Consider the following 19327-nt stretch of genomic DNA (forward strand, 5'->3'; position numbering starts at 1 on the left):
GGACGTTTGACAGACGGACAGGTCGCCGAATGGACGTTCCGCCGAACGTTCATTAGGCCGAACGGAGGTTTCGCCGAATGAATGTTCGGCCGAATGGAGGTTTCGCGGAAACGGGATTCGTGCGCTCGCCCCGCCCCCGGATCATGTGTGTACAAGTCTTTCAACCTCGGCCCGCGGGCCATATACAGCCCGCTGGGATTTTTTAATCCGGCCCGCCGCCGGCGTTGTCCAAATTCGCCAAACGGCTCAAAATGCTCTCAAATTCGGTCAAATCCTGCCGAAAACGGCGTTAAATGATTAAATACAAATACTAGTATTGTATATACAAATACTAGTATTTGTATTTAATCATTAAACGCTGTTTTCGGCTGGATTTGACCGAATTTGAGAGCATTTAATGAATGATTAAATACAAATACTAGTATTGTATATACAAATACTAGTATTTGTATTTAATCATTTAACGCTGTTTCGGCAGGATTTGACTGAATTTGAGAGCATTTTGAGCCGTTTGGCGAATGGACGTATATAGACGTTTTTTGGCCCACATCGCGACATTTTACCGAGGAATTCACTTCCCTGGGCTCGGTTCTAATGTCCAAAGAGCTCCAGTATTTGTATTTAATCATTAAATGCTGTTTTAGGATGGATTTGACCCGATTGCTGTCATTTCACGGCTCGGTTCTGCTACATCTGCCGGCCCAAGAGTGTTTATTCCCGGGCTGCCATTGACGGTAGACTCATAAATTGAGAGTGATGAGCGGCAAAGGGATGAATCATTGATTTTTACTATAATTTGGACAACGCCGGCGGCGTGCCGGATTAAAAATCCTAACGGGCCGTATATGGCCCGCGGGCCGAGGTTGAAAAACTTGTACACACGCGATCCGGGGGCGGGGCGAGCGCGCGAATCCCGTTTCGGCGAAACCTCCGTTCGGCGGAACGTCCATTCGGCGACCTGTCCGTCTGTCAAACGTCCATCGGCGAAACGTCTTTAGGCGACCTGTCTGTCAATCGATGATTTTGACCAAGATTGGCTTTTTAATCAACTTTAATCCTGGTCAATAATAACAGACCCACATTTTTCGAAAGAGAAATCAAGGCCAATCTGCGACCACCACGTGTCGGTCTTACCCGAAGCCCCAAAGCGCCGCACTTTCCCCCCCCCCCTCACGTCCATTCCGCGGCTTCCGTCGTCATCTTGGCCCCGGCAGAGGCTTTCTGGGGCAAGTGTTAGGAAAAGAGAGAGCAGCCATGAAAAGCTGCAGTGTTTGCAGGCCCGCGTGGAGGTCTCGTGGTCTGCGACAGATTGCTCTCAGACCGCATTTTCGCATTTTCTTCTATTCCGGGACGTCCAAAGATGCTGATCTTTTCAACTCTAATGAGCAGTTGGGAGTGGGAGTGGGAGTGAGTCCAGTCGCGCGACGGAGAAAAACTTTGCTTCTTCTACGCATTTAAGATGGATGCTTTCTTTCTTTCTGTGGACAGAACCACACTTATCTCCATTACCGTTTTTTTTTCTCGCATATATGCCATATTTGTAGCTAAAAAAAATGACTGAATTGAGGGTACACGGTCAATTGGTCACTTTTTGAATTTGTCTACGTGCAGGAAACACCCTTTGGGAATCCAGTAATCAATTTATACAGTATCTCAGAAATACCACGTGACTTTCATGATTTTTCTTAATATTTTCCCTTCAAAGTAACACTTTTGTACTCCCTATTAAATCCAAGAAAATGGAGGTGAAAATTGTGAATCAGGGGGCGGCTTATACGCGAGAAATTGTAAAGATTCAACAATTTTAAGGCAATTTTAAGAGTGCAGGTTATTGACCATTTTATTCATGTTGAGGATAAATCTGGTCAATTAAAAAACAAAATAAAACATTTGCTGCTTTGTTCAAAACCAGGACGTTTATTTGAAACTCATATTCCATCAAATGCTAAAAACAGAAAGCGATCCTGATTGATTTACTGTTTTTTTTTTTTCAGTCACGTCACAAAACAGGCAAAAAAAAAACGTTAACCACAGTTTCCTCAAACTAAAAACAGATGTTTTGGACCGTCTCATATCGCCAAAAAAGGGGGGTGAAAAATCCTGTTAAGATGGCGAAAACGACACTTTTGTGAGTGCGTTTGCACATTTTCACTTCGCCGTCGATTCGGCGGACGGAAAAGTCGAGGCGGCCATGGCCGCCGTTGGACTCGGACCAAAAAAAAAAAAAAGTCCAAGCGAGTGACGAGAGAGTTAAAAGACGATGACCTGATTTCTTTTTGGGCGTGCGAGCAGCATGTGCTTCCTTAAGTGATCCAGCTGATTATTTGAGCTCCAGTCTGACTCCATGCTGACCTTGTTCTGCGCCGAGACAGCCGTGTCTTTGTCGTCACCACGCCGGATCTCCGACGGCTTGTTTTTAGGGCAACGCGCCAAAAAAAGGAGCCCTTTTGGTACATTTTTTGACGAGAAAAAACTATCTCCTGTTTACGGTTCCTTTAAAAAACTGCTTTTACAGCCAAATCAAATCCATAAATCAGGCTGACACTATTTTTGGTTGGCAAAGATACATTTATATTTGGCCCGAAAAGTTAACTTAATTGACGGCAGTAGGTGTCCAAACTATTTTGACTGGGAGGGCCGGATGAACGTCAATGGCACTGAAAGATGAGCATGAAAACAGACAGTTTAAGTGAATTGGACATCTATCATTGTCAATGGCAGGCAATCTGTTCATTTTGTGTCGCTTTCTTTTCCATTTTAGGGTACCGTATTTACTCGCGTATAAGCCGCACTCTTAAAATTGCCTTAAAATGGTTGATTTTTACAATTTCTCGCGTATAAGCCGCACCCTGATTAGCAATTTTCACCTCCATATTCATGGTTTTAATAGGGAGTACAAATGTGTAATGAACATGTTTTTGACGTTTTATGCAAGATACATACGTTTTTTTGGTTGAATTTCATTCATAGACGTCAAAATAAATTTTGCTTGGCGTTTTATCTTTTCTCTATTTTTAAATAAATGACCGTATCGGGCGCATTCGCTTGCGTCATGACGTCACGACGCCATTGCGTCACGGCGTCAGGGAGTACAAATGTGTTATCTTAAAGGGAAAATCTTGAGAAAAATCATCACACCTGGTATTTCTGAGATACTGTATGAATCAAAAGCGCATTATTAGGGTCAATATCATAAGGAAATAATACATCCTATAATGCTTGTTTTCTTACTGCAAAACAGAAAATAATCAACAAATACTAAATGTTACTTTGCCGTCATCTACTGGTGAAAAAAGAGTGTAGCAAGACTTGTGCGCACATAAGCTGATTCAGTCATCGTTTTTTTTTTTGTTACAAATACGGCTTATATGCGAGAAAATAATTTTGGACCATTTCCTATTGATTTTTTGGGACTTTCCGGAATACTTTTTGTTCGTTTGTCAGTTCACACTGATTTGGGGGCATTTCCAGGTGACTTCCTGTTGGTTTGAGAGCATTTTAAGCATCCTATTAACTCATTGGCTGCCATTTTGCCACCATTTTGATGGCAGGGAGCGAAACTTCTGGTTTTGCAGCGCCCTTTCCCCCCCCCTAAAAAAACAACTTTTAATTATATACTCAGCACGCTACAAAAGTGGCCGTCAGAACAAGCCCGCGGGGCCACCCCCGGCCCGCAGGCCACACCTTGGACACCACTGCCATAAACATCCAAAAGAGCTGGTCCACCCCCCAAAAAAAGACTTTATTGTCCATCCCGGTTTACCCGATCCCCAATTTTTGGTGGGCAGAAACCTAGTCTAGCGGCATTTGCAAACTCTGGAGTGAGGCTACGCAGTCCCGCTGGCTGGCTAGCGCGCACATTCCAGAGGGGGCCCGACGGGGCTGGAAACAGGAAGTGGTCAAATTTACCCCAGCCCGTGTCAGAGCTGTGATTTATCCCCGCCAGGGCCAGTGGCAACAGATGTGGCAATGGAGACCCAAAGAGGAACAGGAAAGGAGGAGGAGGGGCGGCACTGTGCCTTTGCTTCTTACCATCTTACTTACCTAGCTTAGCCCCCCGTAGCAGAATTGGCCCACTTTGCTAGTATTTTAGCATTCCGCTGGAAGCGTGTTCACCCTCCGCCCTTGACGTTCGCCAGCATTCCTCGCATCTTTTTGCGTCCAAATGTTTCTTGAGTGGCGCACCAGCCGTTTTTTGTTGTTGTTGATGTTTGTTTTGGGTTTTTTCACCCGCAGTTGAGTTAATCCCGGGCGGAGGTGCAGATGTGTACATTTGAGGGAACATTCCTCTCCGCGTTCGGCCCTTTAATTGGCCAATAAAATGAGTGGAATGCATTTGGACAGCTTGGCGGTGTGCTTATTTGCGGATTGTAGCCGTGTCGTGCTGTTTTAGAAAAACATTTGGGAGTAGTCGTTGGTCAGTGTTGGTTCTCAAATTGAGCGGGTCAGCCAAATCATTTTGGCTAAAAATTGTTGGAGTTATTTTGTTGTTGGCCCCAAATTGATTCATTGAGGAGAAATGTCTGTCTACACTAGTTGCTTCAGCATTTTTGTTCAATGGTCTTTTACAGTTGTTTGAATTGTGGAATTAGGGCCACTGGGGGAAAAAAGAGTGTACAACATTCTGTTTTGGTTTTCAGAATTCTGACTCATCTCAAATTTTAGACTCTTATCTAAGAATTCTGACTCTAATCTCCAAATTTGGACTTTAATCTCCAAATTGGGATTTTAAGATCAGAATTCTGACTCATCTCAAATTTCAGACTCTAATCTCAAAATGTAGACTTTCATCTCAGAATTCTGACTATAATCTCCAAATTTGGACTTTAATCTCCAAATTGGGATTTTAAAATCGGAATTCTGACTCATCTAAAATTTCAGACTCTAATCTCAAAATTTGGATTTTAATCTCAGATTTCTGACTTTAATCTCTGAATGTTAACCCTAGTGTCAGAATTCTGACTGTTACATCTGAATTTTGACTGTAATCTCGAAATTCAGATCCTAGTTTCAGAATTCTGATTCATGTCAAAATGCTGACTTTAATCTCAGAATTCCGACTCTAGGCTCAAATTTCGCACTCTAATGTCAAAATTGGGATTCTAATCTCCAAATTCTAACTAGAGTCTCTGAATTCCGTTTTCAAGATCTTTATTTTGTCAACAGAGTTGAAATGAATAGTCTCCAGAATTGTTGTTACTCCATTGACCCCTCGCTGACCTGGCGTTTGTTTTCCCCGGCCAGTAGCCCACCACGACCCCGAGCACAACTTCAACTGCAGCTTCATCGAGCCCCCCTCGGCGGCCGAGCAGCCCTCCCCTCCCTCCTGGTCGTCCCAGGAGTCCTTCTCCTCCTTCGAGAGCGGCGACGAGGGCCCCGTTTACTGCGTTCCTCACGAAGGTCAGTCATCATCATCGCCGCCGTGTAAATAAACACCAAAGTCGCAGGGGGCAGGGAGCGGGGGTCTCTCACACTTCTGCAAATCTCATTTAGGGGCGCCGTCGTGCCCCTCGCCGTGTGCCGTCTCTATTATACTTTTGGAGTGGGAGGAGTCTACATTTAACATGGAGTTGTTCAGATTTGGAGGAAAAAAATGGCTCTTTTTGGAAGAGTGCATCAAGAGTGTCCGACTCACTTTGCTTGGACGTCCACATTCATCCCAACAAGATATTTTTGACCCTAAAAAGGTCACTCGATGGCCGCCAATTGGAGTGGGAGGGGCCAATGAACAGAGATGGGGGCAGAAATGTTTTCAAAGTTAAGAAAACCAATCCCAGTGGGAGCCGCTGTTGGCAAAATAGAATTTTCAAGGCATGAGTCATTGTCCCGTAAAGTCCCCCTCGCTAACGTCAGCCCTGATCGCTATCAAAGTAAAAATGCCATGACATTCCCCCAGCTATTGTACAAATATGCCACAGTGCGGCCTGCGTCCAGTCATTATCTAATTGGGTGTGTTGTACATTTCCGGTATGGCCATGACATCATTTCCTTGTAAACGCCCGATTCTAGGATTTCTGAGCCTTATCGTTTGATTTTGGTTAGTCATAGAGCTAAAACCAGAGAATCAGATATTGATGATATTGTGCCACGAGATATTAGTGCATCTGTGTGCCAACCTTTTACAGTAATCCCTCAATTATCGCGAATTCACAATTCAGCAATTTTTTTCTGCTATTATTATTTTTTTTAATTATTTCTTTATTGTTACAAAGTTCATAAAAATGTGAAAATCCTCACTGAAACTTGTAAGCGGAAGCCACTTTTGCTACTCGAACTCAGCACTGAAGTATTTTTTTAATTTTTTTTAAGTTCATAAAAATGTGAAAATCAATTTCTGAGAAACCGTTTTGATCACTAACACAAAAGTTTGGTAAGTCATAACCATCAGACCCTTTGAGCTAGAACCCGAGAATCAGATATTGATGATATTGTGTGACAAGATATTAGTGCATCTGTGTGCCAACCTTTTACAGTAATCCCTCGATTATCGCAAATTCACAACTTAGCAATTTTTTTCTGCTATTTTTTTTTCTTGTTACAAAGTTCAGAAAAATGAAAATCTACGCTGTAACTCATAAGTGGAAGCACTTTATCTACTAGAAGAAAATATATATATATATATATATATTTTTTTTAAGTTCATAAAAATGTGAAAATATACGCTGTAACTCATAAGAGGGAGCACTTTTTCGACTAGAAGAAATTATATATATATATATATTTTTTAAGTTCATAAAAATGTGAAAATATACAGTGTAACTCATAAGCGGAAGCACTTTTTCAACTAGAAGAAATTATATATATTTATTTTTTTAAAGTTCATAAAAATGTGAAAATATACGCTGTAACTCATAAGCGGAAGCACTTTTTCGACTAGAAGAAATTATATATATGTATCGATTTTCACATTTTTATGAACTTTAAAAATATATATATATATTTTTTTAAAGTTCATAAAAATGTGAAAATCGATTTCCGAGAAACCCTTTTGATGGCTAACGCAAAAATCCCCGCCGTGTTGCAGACTCCGTCAACGAAAGCAAAGACAAGCGCGGCCAGAGTCCGGAAACGGAGAAAACCGAACCCGACCAAGACGGCGGGGAGTACACCTCCCTCAAGGACGCCATCAAAGCAGAAGGCGGCGGCGAGCCACCCGCCGCGCTCAAGTCCTCCGACAGCGAAGGCTCTACCAGCGGTTCCGAATACGCGGCGGCGGCAGCGGCGGCGACCCTGTACGCCCGCATCGCCCGCCTCTCCAAGCAGTCCAAAGAAGACGAAAACGGCGAGCCGCCCAACCCGGAATACAAACGCAACGGCAAGCCTCCGCCGTCGCCCGGTAGGCCCAAACCGCGGCCGCCGGACCCGTCCACCAAACCCAAGGTATCGTGGATCCACGGGAGCGCCGCCCAAGCGGAGCAGGGATCGCTCAAAGCGCTTCCCGTCGTCCCCAAGGAGAAAAAGAGGAGCTCCAGCGACGTCTCGGCCAAGAGCGAGAAGAGCGCCGCCGCCGCAACCGACTCCCCCGGGAAACACAAACCCCTACGAGGCAGGAAGTCCGGCGACGAGCCCAGCCACGTGGAACACATCAACGGAGTGGTCCAGAACGCCCTGCGGAAGATCGGCAACTTCCACGGCTCTTCGTCCGAGAAGAAGGGCACCGATTGGTCCAAGGAGAGCCCCCGGGAGGCCCCGCCCAAGAGCCCCAAGGTCATCCACCCGCACATGAACTCGGAAGCCGCCACCCTGCTGGCCGCCCAGCTCAAGGAGAAAACGCAAAGCATCAACAGGAACGAGGGGGGCGCCGGGGGGTCCGTGTCCGTGTCCGTGTCCGGCAAGACCAACGGGATCTCCCGCGAGAGGCCCGTTCCGCCGCCGCAGAAAGCCAAGAGGACCCCGTCGGCCGCTTCGGGCCAGCAGGGGTCCGCCAAGCCCCTGCTGCCCACCTCGGGCAGCCTCCAGAAAATGGTGGCGCCCGTCGCCGGCGACCACGGCACCCCCGAAGCCAGGAGCCCGGAAAAGCAGGACTGGAACGGCTCCGGGCCGGGGGAGCCGCCACCATCGGACGCCGCCGCCGCCATCGCGCCCAAGAAGACCCCCATCAAAAAGCCGCCCAGGAAGAAAAGCAAGGAGACTCCTACGGAGGCGCCCCGACAAAAGACGGCCATCTTGCCACCCCAGATTGTCAAGTAAGTGACTTCCTTTTTCACCGATCGGCCGAGAGACCGAATAGCGACCCGTTGGAAACCTGGACCGAGGTTTTGGACCAGAAAAGGGGGTCACGTAGCGCTCGTGGTGACGCATTCCAAACAACTGGGAAGTTGGGCACATGCCAGTCGGGATCAGGCGCTCAAAATACCCTAAAAAAAACCATGTTCGGACAAGAAGGCGCACCTAGATTTAGGCCACACCCACCGTCTTTTTCAATTGAAATCGGTACTCTTATTTAAGATGCGCCACGCTATAAAAAGTTCAATAAGAGATTAAAAAATAGTTGTTTATAATCTGAAAATTTATTCTAGTGGTCGTAAGGAGTAACAAAAACAAGTGAGGTGACTCATTGGCTACCCGAGGCGTCCAATCCAATTGAAGTGTGAGCCCGGCAGCGAAGGAAGTCACTTCAAGAATGATTGGACGCCACACAATTGGCTAAACTTGTGTTTCCTTACTTAAAATCATATGCTAGCACAACCAGGAGGCCGTTTTTATTTTTCCACGTTGTACAAAATTGACGGCGTCCGTTCATCGTCTCCCCTGATTGGTCTCTTTTACTGGTTTACAGACTGGAATGTGCCACTTCCCAGTTTTCTGGAATGCTCCATTAGTCAGACCGCAGCTCTTCGTTTATAAAAACTCTTCACGGGTACTAAACATACAGTTTTTGGGTTTTTTTTCTTGCTTGTACAAGCAATCTTCTCATTTGACTTTTTTGGGCAAATAATTCATATTTTACAGTCGAGGTACGCAAAAATCCTTTCACCAAATTTGTGGAGCAACCTGCTAATTTGCCGCCCGGAAAATTCCGTACGGCAGAGGATTCATTTAATAAAATGTCGGCAAGGTTCTGACTGATTTTAATCTCAAAACTTTGACTTTATTCTGGGAAATCAGATATGACTTTTCTTCTCAGAATAAAGTTAGCGTTTTGACTTTGGACTTTTCTCCCAATTCTGACTTTTAAACAGATTTTTTTTTACAAAAAAAAATGGCAAATTAAGAGCAGATTTTCTTCATTTTTGGAGCAAACGCGCTCTGATAAAAAAAAAAAAATCGGAATCCCGAGCTGCCGCGAACTTTTTAAAACACTTTTGCGGAAAAAAAACGAATCTCAAAGATTCCGTCCGTCAAAATGTCGTAACGAAGCTGCTTTTTTGGGGCGAAACTTAACGCTAACGTGTTGACGTGTGCCTCAACTGTGGATCAGTTTAAGCAATTCAAAGTTTGTTTTTTCCAACTAGTTTGCGTTGGTTTGAACCCAAAAAAAAGTAAAATGGCGGGTATTTTAACTGGAATGATTATTTTTTTTAAACAGAAGCGGTTCAATTTTCAGGATGTTTTAAATAGCGACAATATATTGAAATATTGAACCATTTGGTTTTTTTTCAAGGTACAATTTCTTATGTTACATCTGCAGCTTTTCTACCTGTTATACATTGTGTACATTTTTTCGTTGTTTTTATTTTTTGTTCTGTTTTGTTTTTACAATCTTTGTAAGCTGTGCTTATATGACTTATGTGTTTTTTTGTTGTGTTTGTCTTTATGTCAATGAACTGGTTTTCATGTTTTGTGTTTCAAATTCAAAGGATTATCAGGACCACGCTTCCTCTATTTTAGCCAATTTATACGCATTTAGCTTCATGCTAACAATGGTAAAAAGCCATAAACGGGCTAAGCCGGTGTTTCCCAAGCTTTTTTTTGAGCTGGGCACACTTTTTGCAGTGAAAAAATCTCAAGTGACGCCAAATTCTGAAAATATTTTCCTTTAAAAAAAACGATGTGGCGCAAAACGGATTGTACAGTAGAACGATAGCACTGCCGATATCGTGGCATTCATAAAACCGTGACGTGTCGTCGCGATTTTAACATCTGATTGGCCCTCGTTTATCTATTTGATCTTTATTTTTATTTTTTTACAGACTTAGGTTTGTGTTCAAAGGGGCCTGAAAAGCTGCAACACTGTTACCAGCTGTAAAGTGCATTTTTTTTTGTCCTTTTGTGCTTCGTTTTTAAGCATATTTGTGTACGGTCATTAAGTTAGTGTTTTCATTTACTTACCTGGAATAATAAAAATTTAAAAAAAAGCAATACAATGTTACTATTGTGAGACTAACCGTGGCTTTTGATTAGTTCCGTTTGAGTCTTGAGGGGAACCATGTGATGTCTTGCGTGGAAAGGTCGCCATAAAACTCAAAAGGTCGCCATAAAACTCAAAAAGTCGCGATTAACCCTTTCAGTGCCCTTGACAATGATGAATAGACGTCTTATCAGTTTGAAATCAAATGGATGGGACGTCCATTGCTGTCAATGGCGGGACATAATTGGGTGTTATGTATCTAATTCGAACGTGCTACTCTATTGCGTTTGTTAGCGGCTAGCATCTTCACAAATCAGTTATTTTCTATTTGTTTTTCATTATTACAGTAATCCCTCGATTATCGCGGTTAATGTAGACCAGACATGGCCGCGATAAACGAAAAACTGCGAAGTTGCATCACTTCTATTTTTTTTTTTATCCAAATTGGTCAATTTTGGGGGAAATTTTGTTCAATTTTTTGGAAATTTTGTTCAATTTTTTTCAATTTTTTGGGAAATTTTGTTTTAAAAAAAATCTGAATTTTTACTTCTGTGGTTAGTCCTAGTAGCAAGCGGAGGACATGGGAGTGGCTTCTGTGGATTTTCACATTTTTATGAACTTAATTAAAAAAAATATTTAAAAAAAAATAAATTAAAAAAAATAATGAAATTGTTTTTATTAAAAAAATATTTTTTTAAAATTAAATTAAAAAAATTATAATGATTTTTTTTAATAACAAAAATAATGAAGAAAAAATATTAAATTACAAAAAAAATAATGAGAAAAAAATTCCCCCACAAAAAATCTGCGATGTAGTGAAGCCGTGATATTCGAGGTATTACTGTATAATTCTTTGCGCGACACGGGTTTGCATTATGAAGCCACCTCTTTCTCAATAGAGCGACATCTAGTGTCCGATCATAAAATACATCAGAACAAGACACCATTTTCGCAATTTGCGATGCCAGTGTGACAAACATTGAAAACGACTCCGATTTGGGACAACGCTCAAAAAAGTTGAGTCGTTACCCTTGGTCTTTAATCAATTTGTCCTCATTGGTTTATTGATGGCAGGCCTTTAAGCCATATCCAGATATTATTCCAGCTAGAACAGCTGCGCGCTGGAAAAAAAGTACATATTGACTCCTAATCCAATAAGGGTCCAATTGTCCCCGCTCTTTGATATGCGACCCTTTCCGGTGGGTCCGGGCCGCGGGGTCAACCACTGGCGGCCCTTCAAAGACGCCCAAGAACTCCGGAACTGGGGGGCACGGGGGGGACAACAAGAGCTCCTTTTACGGGGGGAAACAGTGGAAAGACTGTGATGGGACGCTATCACGAGCGAGTCAATCTTATTGGAGGCTGACAAGACGAAAAGAAGAAGAAGGGATGGAATGGAGAGGTCACATGGCCACCAGAAGGCCGCTTTGTTTTCGCTTTACCATTGCTGGTTTATTTTTCATGCTCCAAATGCAAGCAATTTTCATAACTTGGAAAATGGAAGAACGTGCAGTCACGCGCATTCAATGCATCCCGGCTTGGATCCGACAAATGGAATTGATCGTGAAGGAAGAATAACTTGACGTACGAGGGCCCCAACATAAGAGAAATTTGAGATAGGAGAATTTTGAGGAACATTTTTTGCCTTGAGATACGAGACAAAAATGTTGCCTTGAGATACGAGACAAATTTGAGATACGAGTATGCGAAACGGCCAGAGTACGTGAGAGGCTGCTTATGATAACACTCAGCATTGTACTGAATAATATCACATTTTAGTATTGAACATAATCATGAGATAGTTATTTCATACTTTGTGAGTAGATGTTGAATTAGAACCAATAAAAAGATGTGTTTTGTGTTTTTTCAGATTTAATTTGTATTTAGTTCATTTCTGTGGAAAAAAAATGATTTGAGATACGAGTAAATGGGCATAAAAGCTCGATCCCGGAACGCATTGAGCTTGTATCTCAAGGTATTATTGTACAGTGGTACCTCGAGATACGAGCTTAATGCGTTCTGGGACTGAGCTCGTATGTCAATTTACTCGTATCTCAAATCATTTTTTTCCCATAGAAATGGACTAAATACAAATTAATTCGTTCAAACCCTCTGAAAATTAATTCTAATTTTGTTTTAAATTTTAATACCTTTCATGGCTCTATTGGCCCCGCCTCCACCCTGACTTTCAGATGCAACCTATGGAGGGTTGTTTGCTTTTGTCTTCCCTTCAAAATATTCCCAAAATGATGCACACAAATGTCCTCACAATAGCATAACATACGACCACTTGTTAGTATACTCCTCTCATATTAGCGAGCAAGCTCCGCCATTCTGCACCGACTAAATAATAGGACAGAGTGTTTTAAAAGTCAAAAAAAAATAAATAGACAGCATGAAAACTGTTTTATTCTCCTATTGCGGCAAGTCTTAGAAAGTATTATGCAAAAGATTGGATTTTTTTATTTTAGCTCAAATGAGTAGCGCTTTTATTGTGAAATATACACCAAAAATTCACACCCCCCAAAAAAACAACTGTTATTTCCATTTCACTGTTAGCTGCCATACAACCATTCATACAATTTAGAGTGTTCTGGAACCGGGGATTCAACCCCAGATCTCAGAACAGCGAGGCGAACAAGGCTAACCACTGCCGCCCCTGAATTTGAGTCTCCAAAATGATTTTTGCATTCAACTCCACAGCTGTCTTTTTTCTCCTCCGCTTTTAATTATCGCCAAATCCATCCTGTCTGTCGCCTTTTTTTTTTTTCAGTCTTGGCCGCGTGTCATTATTTTGGCCGGGCGCGCACAAAGGAGCGACTATTCGCCGCGAGGCAACGCGTGCTCCAAAAGCGTTGCGGTTAAGCGTGTGGGAACGGGGGGCTCGTGACATCTCGTCCGCCAGTCCAAACACGACACGGCGGGGCCTATAGAAATAGCGGCGCTTTTTACAAAAAGAAAAGGAAAGAAAAAACAAGCACCCGTGAGTCAGACCAAATCCGCTGGCAAAGCCTATTCCAGTGCCGGCGTTTCCATGGCGACCGCAGCCGATTGGAAGCACATCTGGTAGCCATTTGCGACGCCGCCAGCTGAGGAAGAAAGAAATTTATGAGCGAGAGGGAAAAAGACAAATATTTTCTGCAACGCAAAGCAGAAACTAAAGTCCAGTCGCGTCGCGCTTGAACGCAGCTGAAAATATTCGGGGCGGCCGTGATGGAGGGGGCGTGGCTTATCCTTGAGTCACCCGTTTTTTCATTTGCGGGTTATTGTTTACAATTGAAAACTTGGGATATTTTTGGCTCTATTCATTAAAAAAAATGTTCCCGCCCCCTGGTCTAGACAATTTGTTCATTTGCGGAACCGTTTGTCCTCATGAGGGTTGTGGGGGTTGCTGGAGCAACCCACTGTGGGCACCAAGGAAGGAGTACCCTGAATTGGTGGACAGCCAATCACAGGGCAGGAGGAGATAAACAACTAATATTTTTTTTAATATTTTTGAGGTAATTTTTATGTATTTTAAAATTTAAAGTATTTTTGTGTAATCAAACCAAATATTTTTGAGGTAATTTTTGTGTATTCTAAAATTTTAAGTATTTTTGTGTAATCAAACCAAATATGTTTTAGGTAATTTTTGTGTAATCAAACCAAATATTTTTGAGGTAATTTTTGTGTATTTTAAAATTTAAAGTATTTTTGTGTAATCAAGCCAAATATTTTTGAGGTAATTTTTGTGTATTCTAAAATTTAAAGTATTTTTGTGCAATCAAACCAAATATTTTGGAGGTAATTTTTGTGTATTTTAAAATGTAAAGTATTTTTGTGTAATCAAACCAAATATTTTGGAGGTAATTTTTGTGTATTTTAAAATTTAAAGTATTTTTGTGTAATCAAGCCAAATATTTTTGAGGTAATTTTTGTGTATTCTAAAATTTAAAGTATTTTTGTGCAATCAAACCAAATATTTTGGAGGTAATTTTTGTGTATTTTAAAATGTAAAGTATTTTTGTGTAATCAAACCAAATATTTTGGAGGTAATTTTTGTGTATTTTAAAATTTAAAGTATTTTTGTGTAATCGAACCAAATATTTTTGAGGTAATTTTTGTGTAATCAAACCAAATATTTTTGAGGTAATTTTTGTGTATTTTAAAATTTAAAGTATTTTTGTGTAATCAAACCAAATATTTTGAGGTTATTTTTGTGTATTTTAAAATTTAAAGTATTTTTGTCTAATCAAACCAAATATTTTTTAGGGTGGTTAGCGCTCGGCCTCACAGTTCTGGGGTCCTGGGTTCGAATCCAGGTTATTCCACCTGTCAGGAGTTTCCATTTTCTCCCCGGGCCTGTGTGGGTTTTCTCTGAGTACTCCCCAAAACATGCTAAGCTAGCTAGTTGTACACTCTAAATTGCCCTTAGCGACAAGTGATTGGTTGTTTGTCTCCTCGGGCCCTGCCATTGGCTGGCCACCAATTCAGGGTGTCCCCCACCTGGCGCCTGAAGTCACCTGGGATAGGCTCCAGCACCCCTCGGGGACAAAACGGTTCAGAAGATAAGTGAATTTTTGAGGGCTTTGGTGCGCCCCATAACAGATAGCACCCTGCGCGGTCGCCCTTGTTGCCCTAAACGCGAGAACCAGCCCCAAATTTGCAAAATGACCCAAAATAGCGTCCTTTCGTGGCTTTTGTGCGGAAACTATGCCAGAATTAAATGTGTTTTTACATTTACAGCCACACGGAGTGACCGCCCGCGCACTGTCATTAGCGTCCACCCGAGCTAAAATAGCGACGAGTGACGACAACGACCCGCGGGAAGCCCGCCTTGTTAAAAAAAGTCACTTTTTTTGTCCCGTTTTTACGTCTTTTGTCAAAAGAACGACGCCGTTGTCGAGCCGGGCTTTCGCGCGACATCAAGTTAATGTGGCTTGAGGTTTCATCTTTCAAATCTGACCCCATTTTTTTCCGCCTTCCTCTCTTCTCCGCGGGTGGAGTGACAACGTCCCGAAATCCCTCGGGGGTGCCGTACTTTACCAGACGGCCGCCATCTAAAAATGTCAATCTGCGTATCTTGCATCGACGATAACGTCGTTGTCTTATCGACGGGAATTTGGGTGTCATTCACCGCGCCATTTTAACATCCAAGTCTTGCCGTCTTTTCTCACGCCGTCCGTTTTGTTTTGCCGACGTCTTCTCTCCGCCGCCACGCGGGAGGGACAACAGGGCGGCCGTTATGGGGGCCATGTGTTTCTGATTACACGGGGCAGAGATTAGAGGGAGGGGAAACGGCGCTTTTGTGCCCCCTTCCTGCCGTCCCTCCCTTCTCTGACGAGTTAGCATCAAGCGACAAAAAATTGTATTCTTCCTCCTGCTTTAATCATGCGCTTTTTACGTTAAAACTTGTAATCATTCCTTTTCCGGACCGCTTGTCGGCACGGGGGTGCCGGAGCCTATCCTAGCCAACCGTGGGCAGTAGGTGGCGCACACCCTGAATTTCTTGTCAGCCAATCGCAAGGCAGATTTAGACAAACAACTACTTAGAGACCACATTCAGTTAGAATGAGCTAACGTTAGCATAAGCGGACGAGTGGTTAGCGTGCCTCGGACTCACAGCTCTGGGGTCAAGGGTTTGATGCCAGGTCGTTCGTCACTGTGTGGAGTTTGCTTGTTCGCCCGGGCTGGTGTGGGGTTTTTTCGGGTAATCTTGCGCATTCCAAAAAGATGCATGCTAAGCTAATTTGTTCACTAGCTATGTTTGATTGTTTGTCTATGCGAACCCTGTGATTGGCTGACCACCGATGCAAGGTGTCCCCCGCCTTGTGCCCGTAATTGGTTTGGATAGGCTCCAGCACCCCCCGCGACCCTCGTGAGGAAAAATATTCACAGTTAGCTTACATCAAGATTTGAAAAGGAATTCTTTCCAATGTTTTATTGAAGTAAAACTTTATATAAATGGATGATGTTGCCCCAATCAAAAAGTAGAAATTTGAACAGAAAATAATAATTAATACAGTTAAAAAAAACTTTGTCTTGACGCTCACTGAGAAAAATGGAGAACTTTATTGTTGAATGATAGATTGCCAAGTGATGTCATTTCTATGAAATAACCCTGCTGTATTCCCGCATAGGAGTTGGACAACGCCAAAAAACATTTTAATCGATTAATCAGGGCAATATGACTCCATAAATCCTCAGCAAAGGAGCCCAGGAGGAATCCATTTGAAAAATCACCGTCCAAAAGTCCCACGCAGGTTAGTCCACTCTTCTATTCTTTCCAAATATTTGCACTTAAAGCGCGATTAGCGAAAAATACGCGGGCTAAACTTCCTATTTTGAGGTTTCGACGTGCTTCCCGTTCGGAGAAAAATGAAAATCAGCACTTAAAGAGGTCCCAAAAAAAAGGGAGGAGGTCTGAAGTGAGGCGGTCCCATTGCGTACTAGCATTTTTCTTAAGGTTTGCAGCGACACCCTGTGGCTCAACCAGGAAGCGAACATTTTAGCACACTTTACTACTCCAAAATGCTAGTCGTTAGTTTCAACGTATTGTCCGGTTTTGAACCCTCAGCAAATAGAAAATGCCCTTTATTGACCCTCCTGTTAAATTCCGACCTTGTAGGTTGAATTTAAACTTCTTGTGCGGGCCGGATTGAACGATATTTTTCATTATTTACATTTAAAAACTGGTCAGCGAGCCGTCGTTGGGACGCCGGCCGCTGCAGTTCTAGGGTCGTAGGTTCGATACCAGGTCGGTCCTCACTGCGTGGAGTTTGTATGTTCTCCCCGGGATTGGGTGGGTTTTCTCCGGGTACTCCGCTTTCCTCCCTCGTCCCCAAACCATGCATGCTAGGCTAATCGTAAGCTAAATTGCCCTCAGCTATGAGTGATTGGTTGTCCTTTGTCTCCTTGTGCCCTGCGATTGGCTGTGCATCCGTTCGGGGTGTCCACCGCCTGGTGCCCGTCGTTAGCTGGGATGGGCTCCGGCACCCCCCGCGGCCCTAGTGAGGATAAGCGTTTCAGGAAATGAATATGGGGTCATTTTTTGAATGGATAAAAGCCATACTATACATGGTCTTTTTTTGACAATTGTTTTCTAATAATTAATTTATATATATATATATACACATATATATATATACACATATATATATACATATATACATATACATACATATACATATATATACATACATATATATACAGATATATAGAGATATATAAGTATATATATACTTATATATCTATACTTATATATCTATATATATCTGTATATATGTATGTATATATATGTATATGTATATATATATGTGTGTATATATATATATGTATATATATACACATATATATATATACATATATATATACACATATATACATATACATACATATACATATATACATATATATATACATACATACATATACATACATATATATATATACAGATAGATATATATATAAGTATATATATATATACTTATATATCTATATATAAAATTGTCACTATAATGCATGACATAATAGACGAGAGAGTTCCTTTGGAAGAAACGCGCACCCTCTTAAGCAATACTTATTCCCCCGATAAAGGAGTATTATCAGTAGTCCACTACAACATGTGGACCAAATCCAGTTCCAGTTCATTCCAGTTAGCCAATGTGAACTCGAGTTCATCTGATTAGAATCGACCCATTTTTTTTCATCTTTTTAGGGCAAGTTGGGAAAAAAAACGGGCTTCCATTGGCGTGATTTTAGCAATATTTTATTGTGTGACAATCTATGGTTTGTACAACTATACAAGTTATATTTGGCTCGGGACGTACAAAATTAGGGTTGAACACTTGGCAAGTAGACCAGCTACCGCGCTTCAAATGTTTATATTAAAATAGATACGCGTAGGTGCATTTCCACAATGATTTGCTCCCGAAAACGTGTCAAATGGACCAAGTGGAGTCATTCGAACGCGACGTGCCGTCCGTCCGTCCGTCATCTTCATCTTCGTCACCTGGAAGAACATTCGCTTTGCAGGTCAAGCGCAAACGCTCGGGCCTCCGTCCGGGGAATCGGCGGCGCCGCTTATGCTTGGGTGGGGGGTTGGGGCGTGTCCGGGTGAGCCGGCGATAAGACGGGGTTCACGTTGTACTCGCTGTACGCGGGCGGGAGGTCGTCGGGTTTGAAACCCACCTGGGGGGGACAAAAAACGAGGTCAGCTACGAGAAAAGAAAGGACAGGCGTCTGATTACATCCATTTTGGCGCATTGTTTTGACCCATCAAAATGGACGTAAAAATACTTTTTTTTTTTCTATTTTGTAAATGTTATTCGGCACTAATGTAAACATGTTTTGTTGTATCATTTTCAGGTTTTTGTGCAAACCATCTTAAATTCAGGATTCTAAATAGGGGAAAAAACATTTTAAAAGATTATAGCACTATTTTTATATTCTTTTAATGCCAGCCCGAAACATTAGTTAATTAGTTATAGCGTTATTTCAGGTATATGAACCACTAGAGGGCCAAAAGACAAAAATAACTTGGTTCCGGGATCGTGGGTTCGATTCCAGGTGGGTCCTCACTGTTTGCATGTTCTCCCCGGGTTTGCGTGGGTTTTCTCCAGGTACTCCGGTTTCCTCCCACATCCCCAAAACATGCTAATGCTACACAAAATTGCCCCTAGCTATGAGTGATTGGTTATTTTTGTCCTTTTGCCCTGCGATTGGCTGGCCACCGATTCAAGGTGTCCCCCGCCTGGTGCCTGAAGTCAGCTGGGATAGGCTCCAGCACCCCCGGGGACAAAGCGGTTCAGAAGATAAGGGAATTTTTGAGGGCTGTGGTGCGCCCCCAAACACGATGTATCATTTTCAGCTTAAATTCAGGATTCTAAATAGGAAAAAAAAATAATTTTAAGAGATTATAGCACTAGTTTTTTTTTTTTAATCCCAGCACGAAATATTAGTTCATTATTTATAACGTTATTTCAACTTTTTGTTGATGTCCACCCAAAAAAAAAGGCCGATTTTGGGAATTGTGGCATGAAATATGTATCCCATAAT

General features: G+C 42.3%; 1 protein-coding gene across 3 annotated transcripts in view; it reads left to right on the plus strand.

The window, feature by feature from the left end:
- scarf2 (scavenger receptor class F, member 2) overlaps nt 1-19327 on the plus strand; it is a 34506-nt gene that overhangs the window by 10869 nt on the left and 4310 nt on the right. For 2 of the 3 annotated variants that reach the window (XR_013300267.1, XR_013300266.1), the window contains exons 10-12: nt 5245-5400; nt 7025-8186; nt 16411-16533. Coding sequence is in view for 1 of the 3 variants with exons in the window: in XM_077600611.1 (XP_077456737.1) it covers nt 5245-5400; nt 7025-8190 (1322 nt within the window). In the remaining 2 variants the exon portion in view is untranslated. Of the gene's footprint in view, nt 1-5244; nt 5401-7024; nt 8328-16410; nt 16534-19327 lie in introns of those variants that run through there. The other variant, XM_077600611.1, reaches the window with a different exon arrangement.

Source organism: Stigmatopora argus, chromosome 5, assembly GCF_051989625.1.
Source record: "Stigmatopora argus isolate UIUO_Sarg chromosome 5, RoL_Sarg_1.0, whole genome shotgun sequence".
NCBI lineage: Eukaryota > Metazoa > Chordata > Actinopteri > Syngnathiformes > Syngnathidae > Stigmatopora > Stigmatopora argus.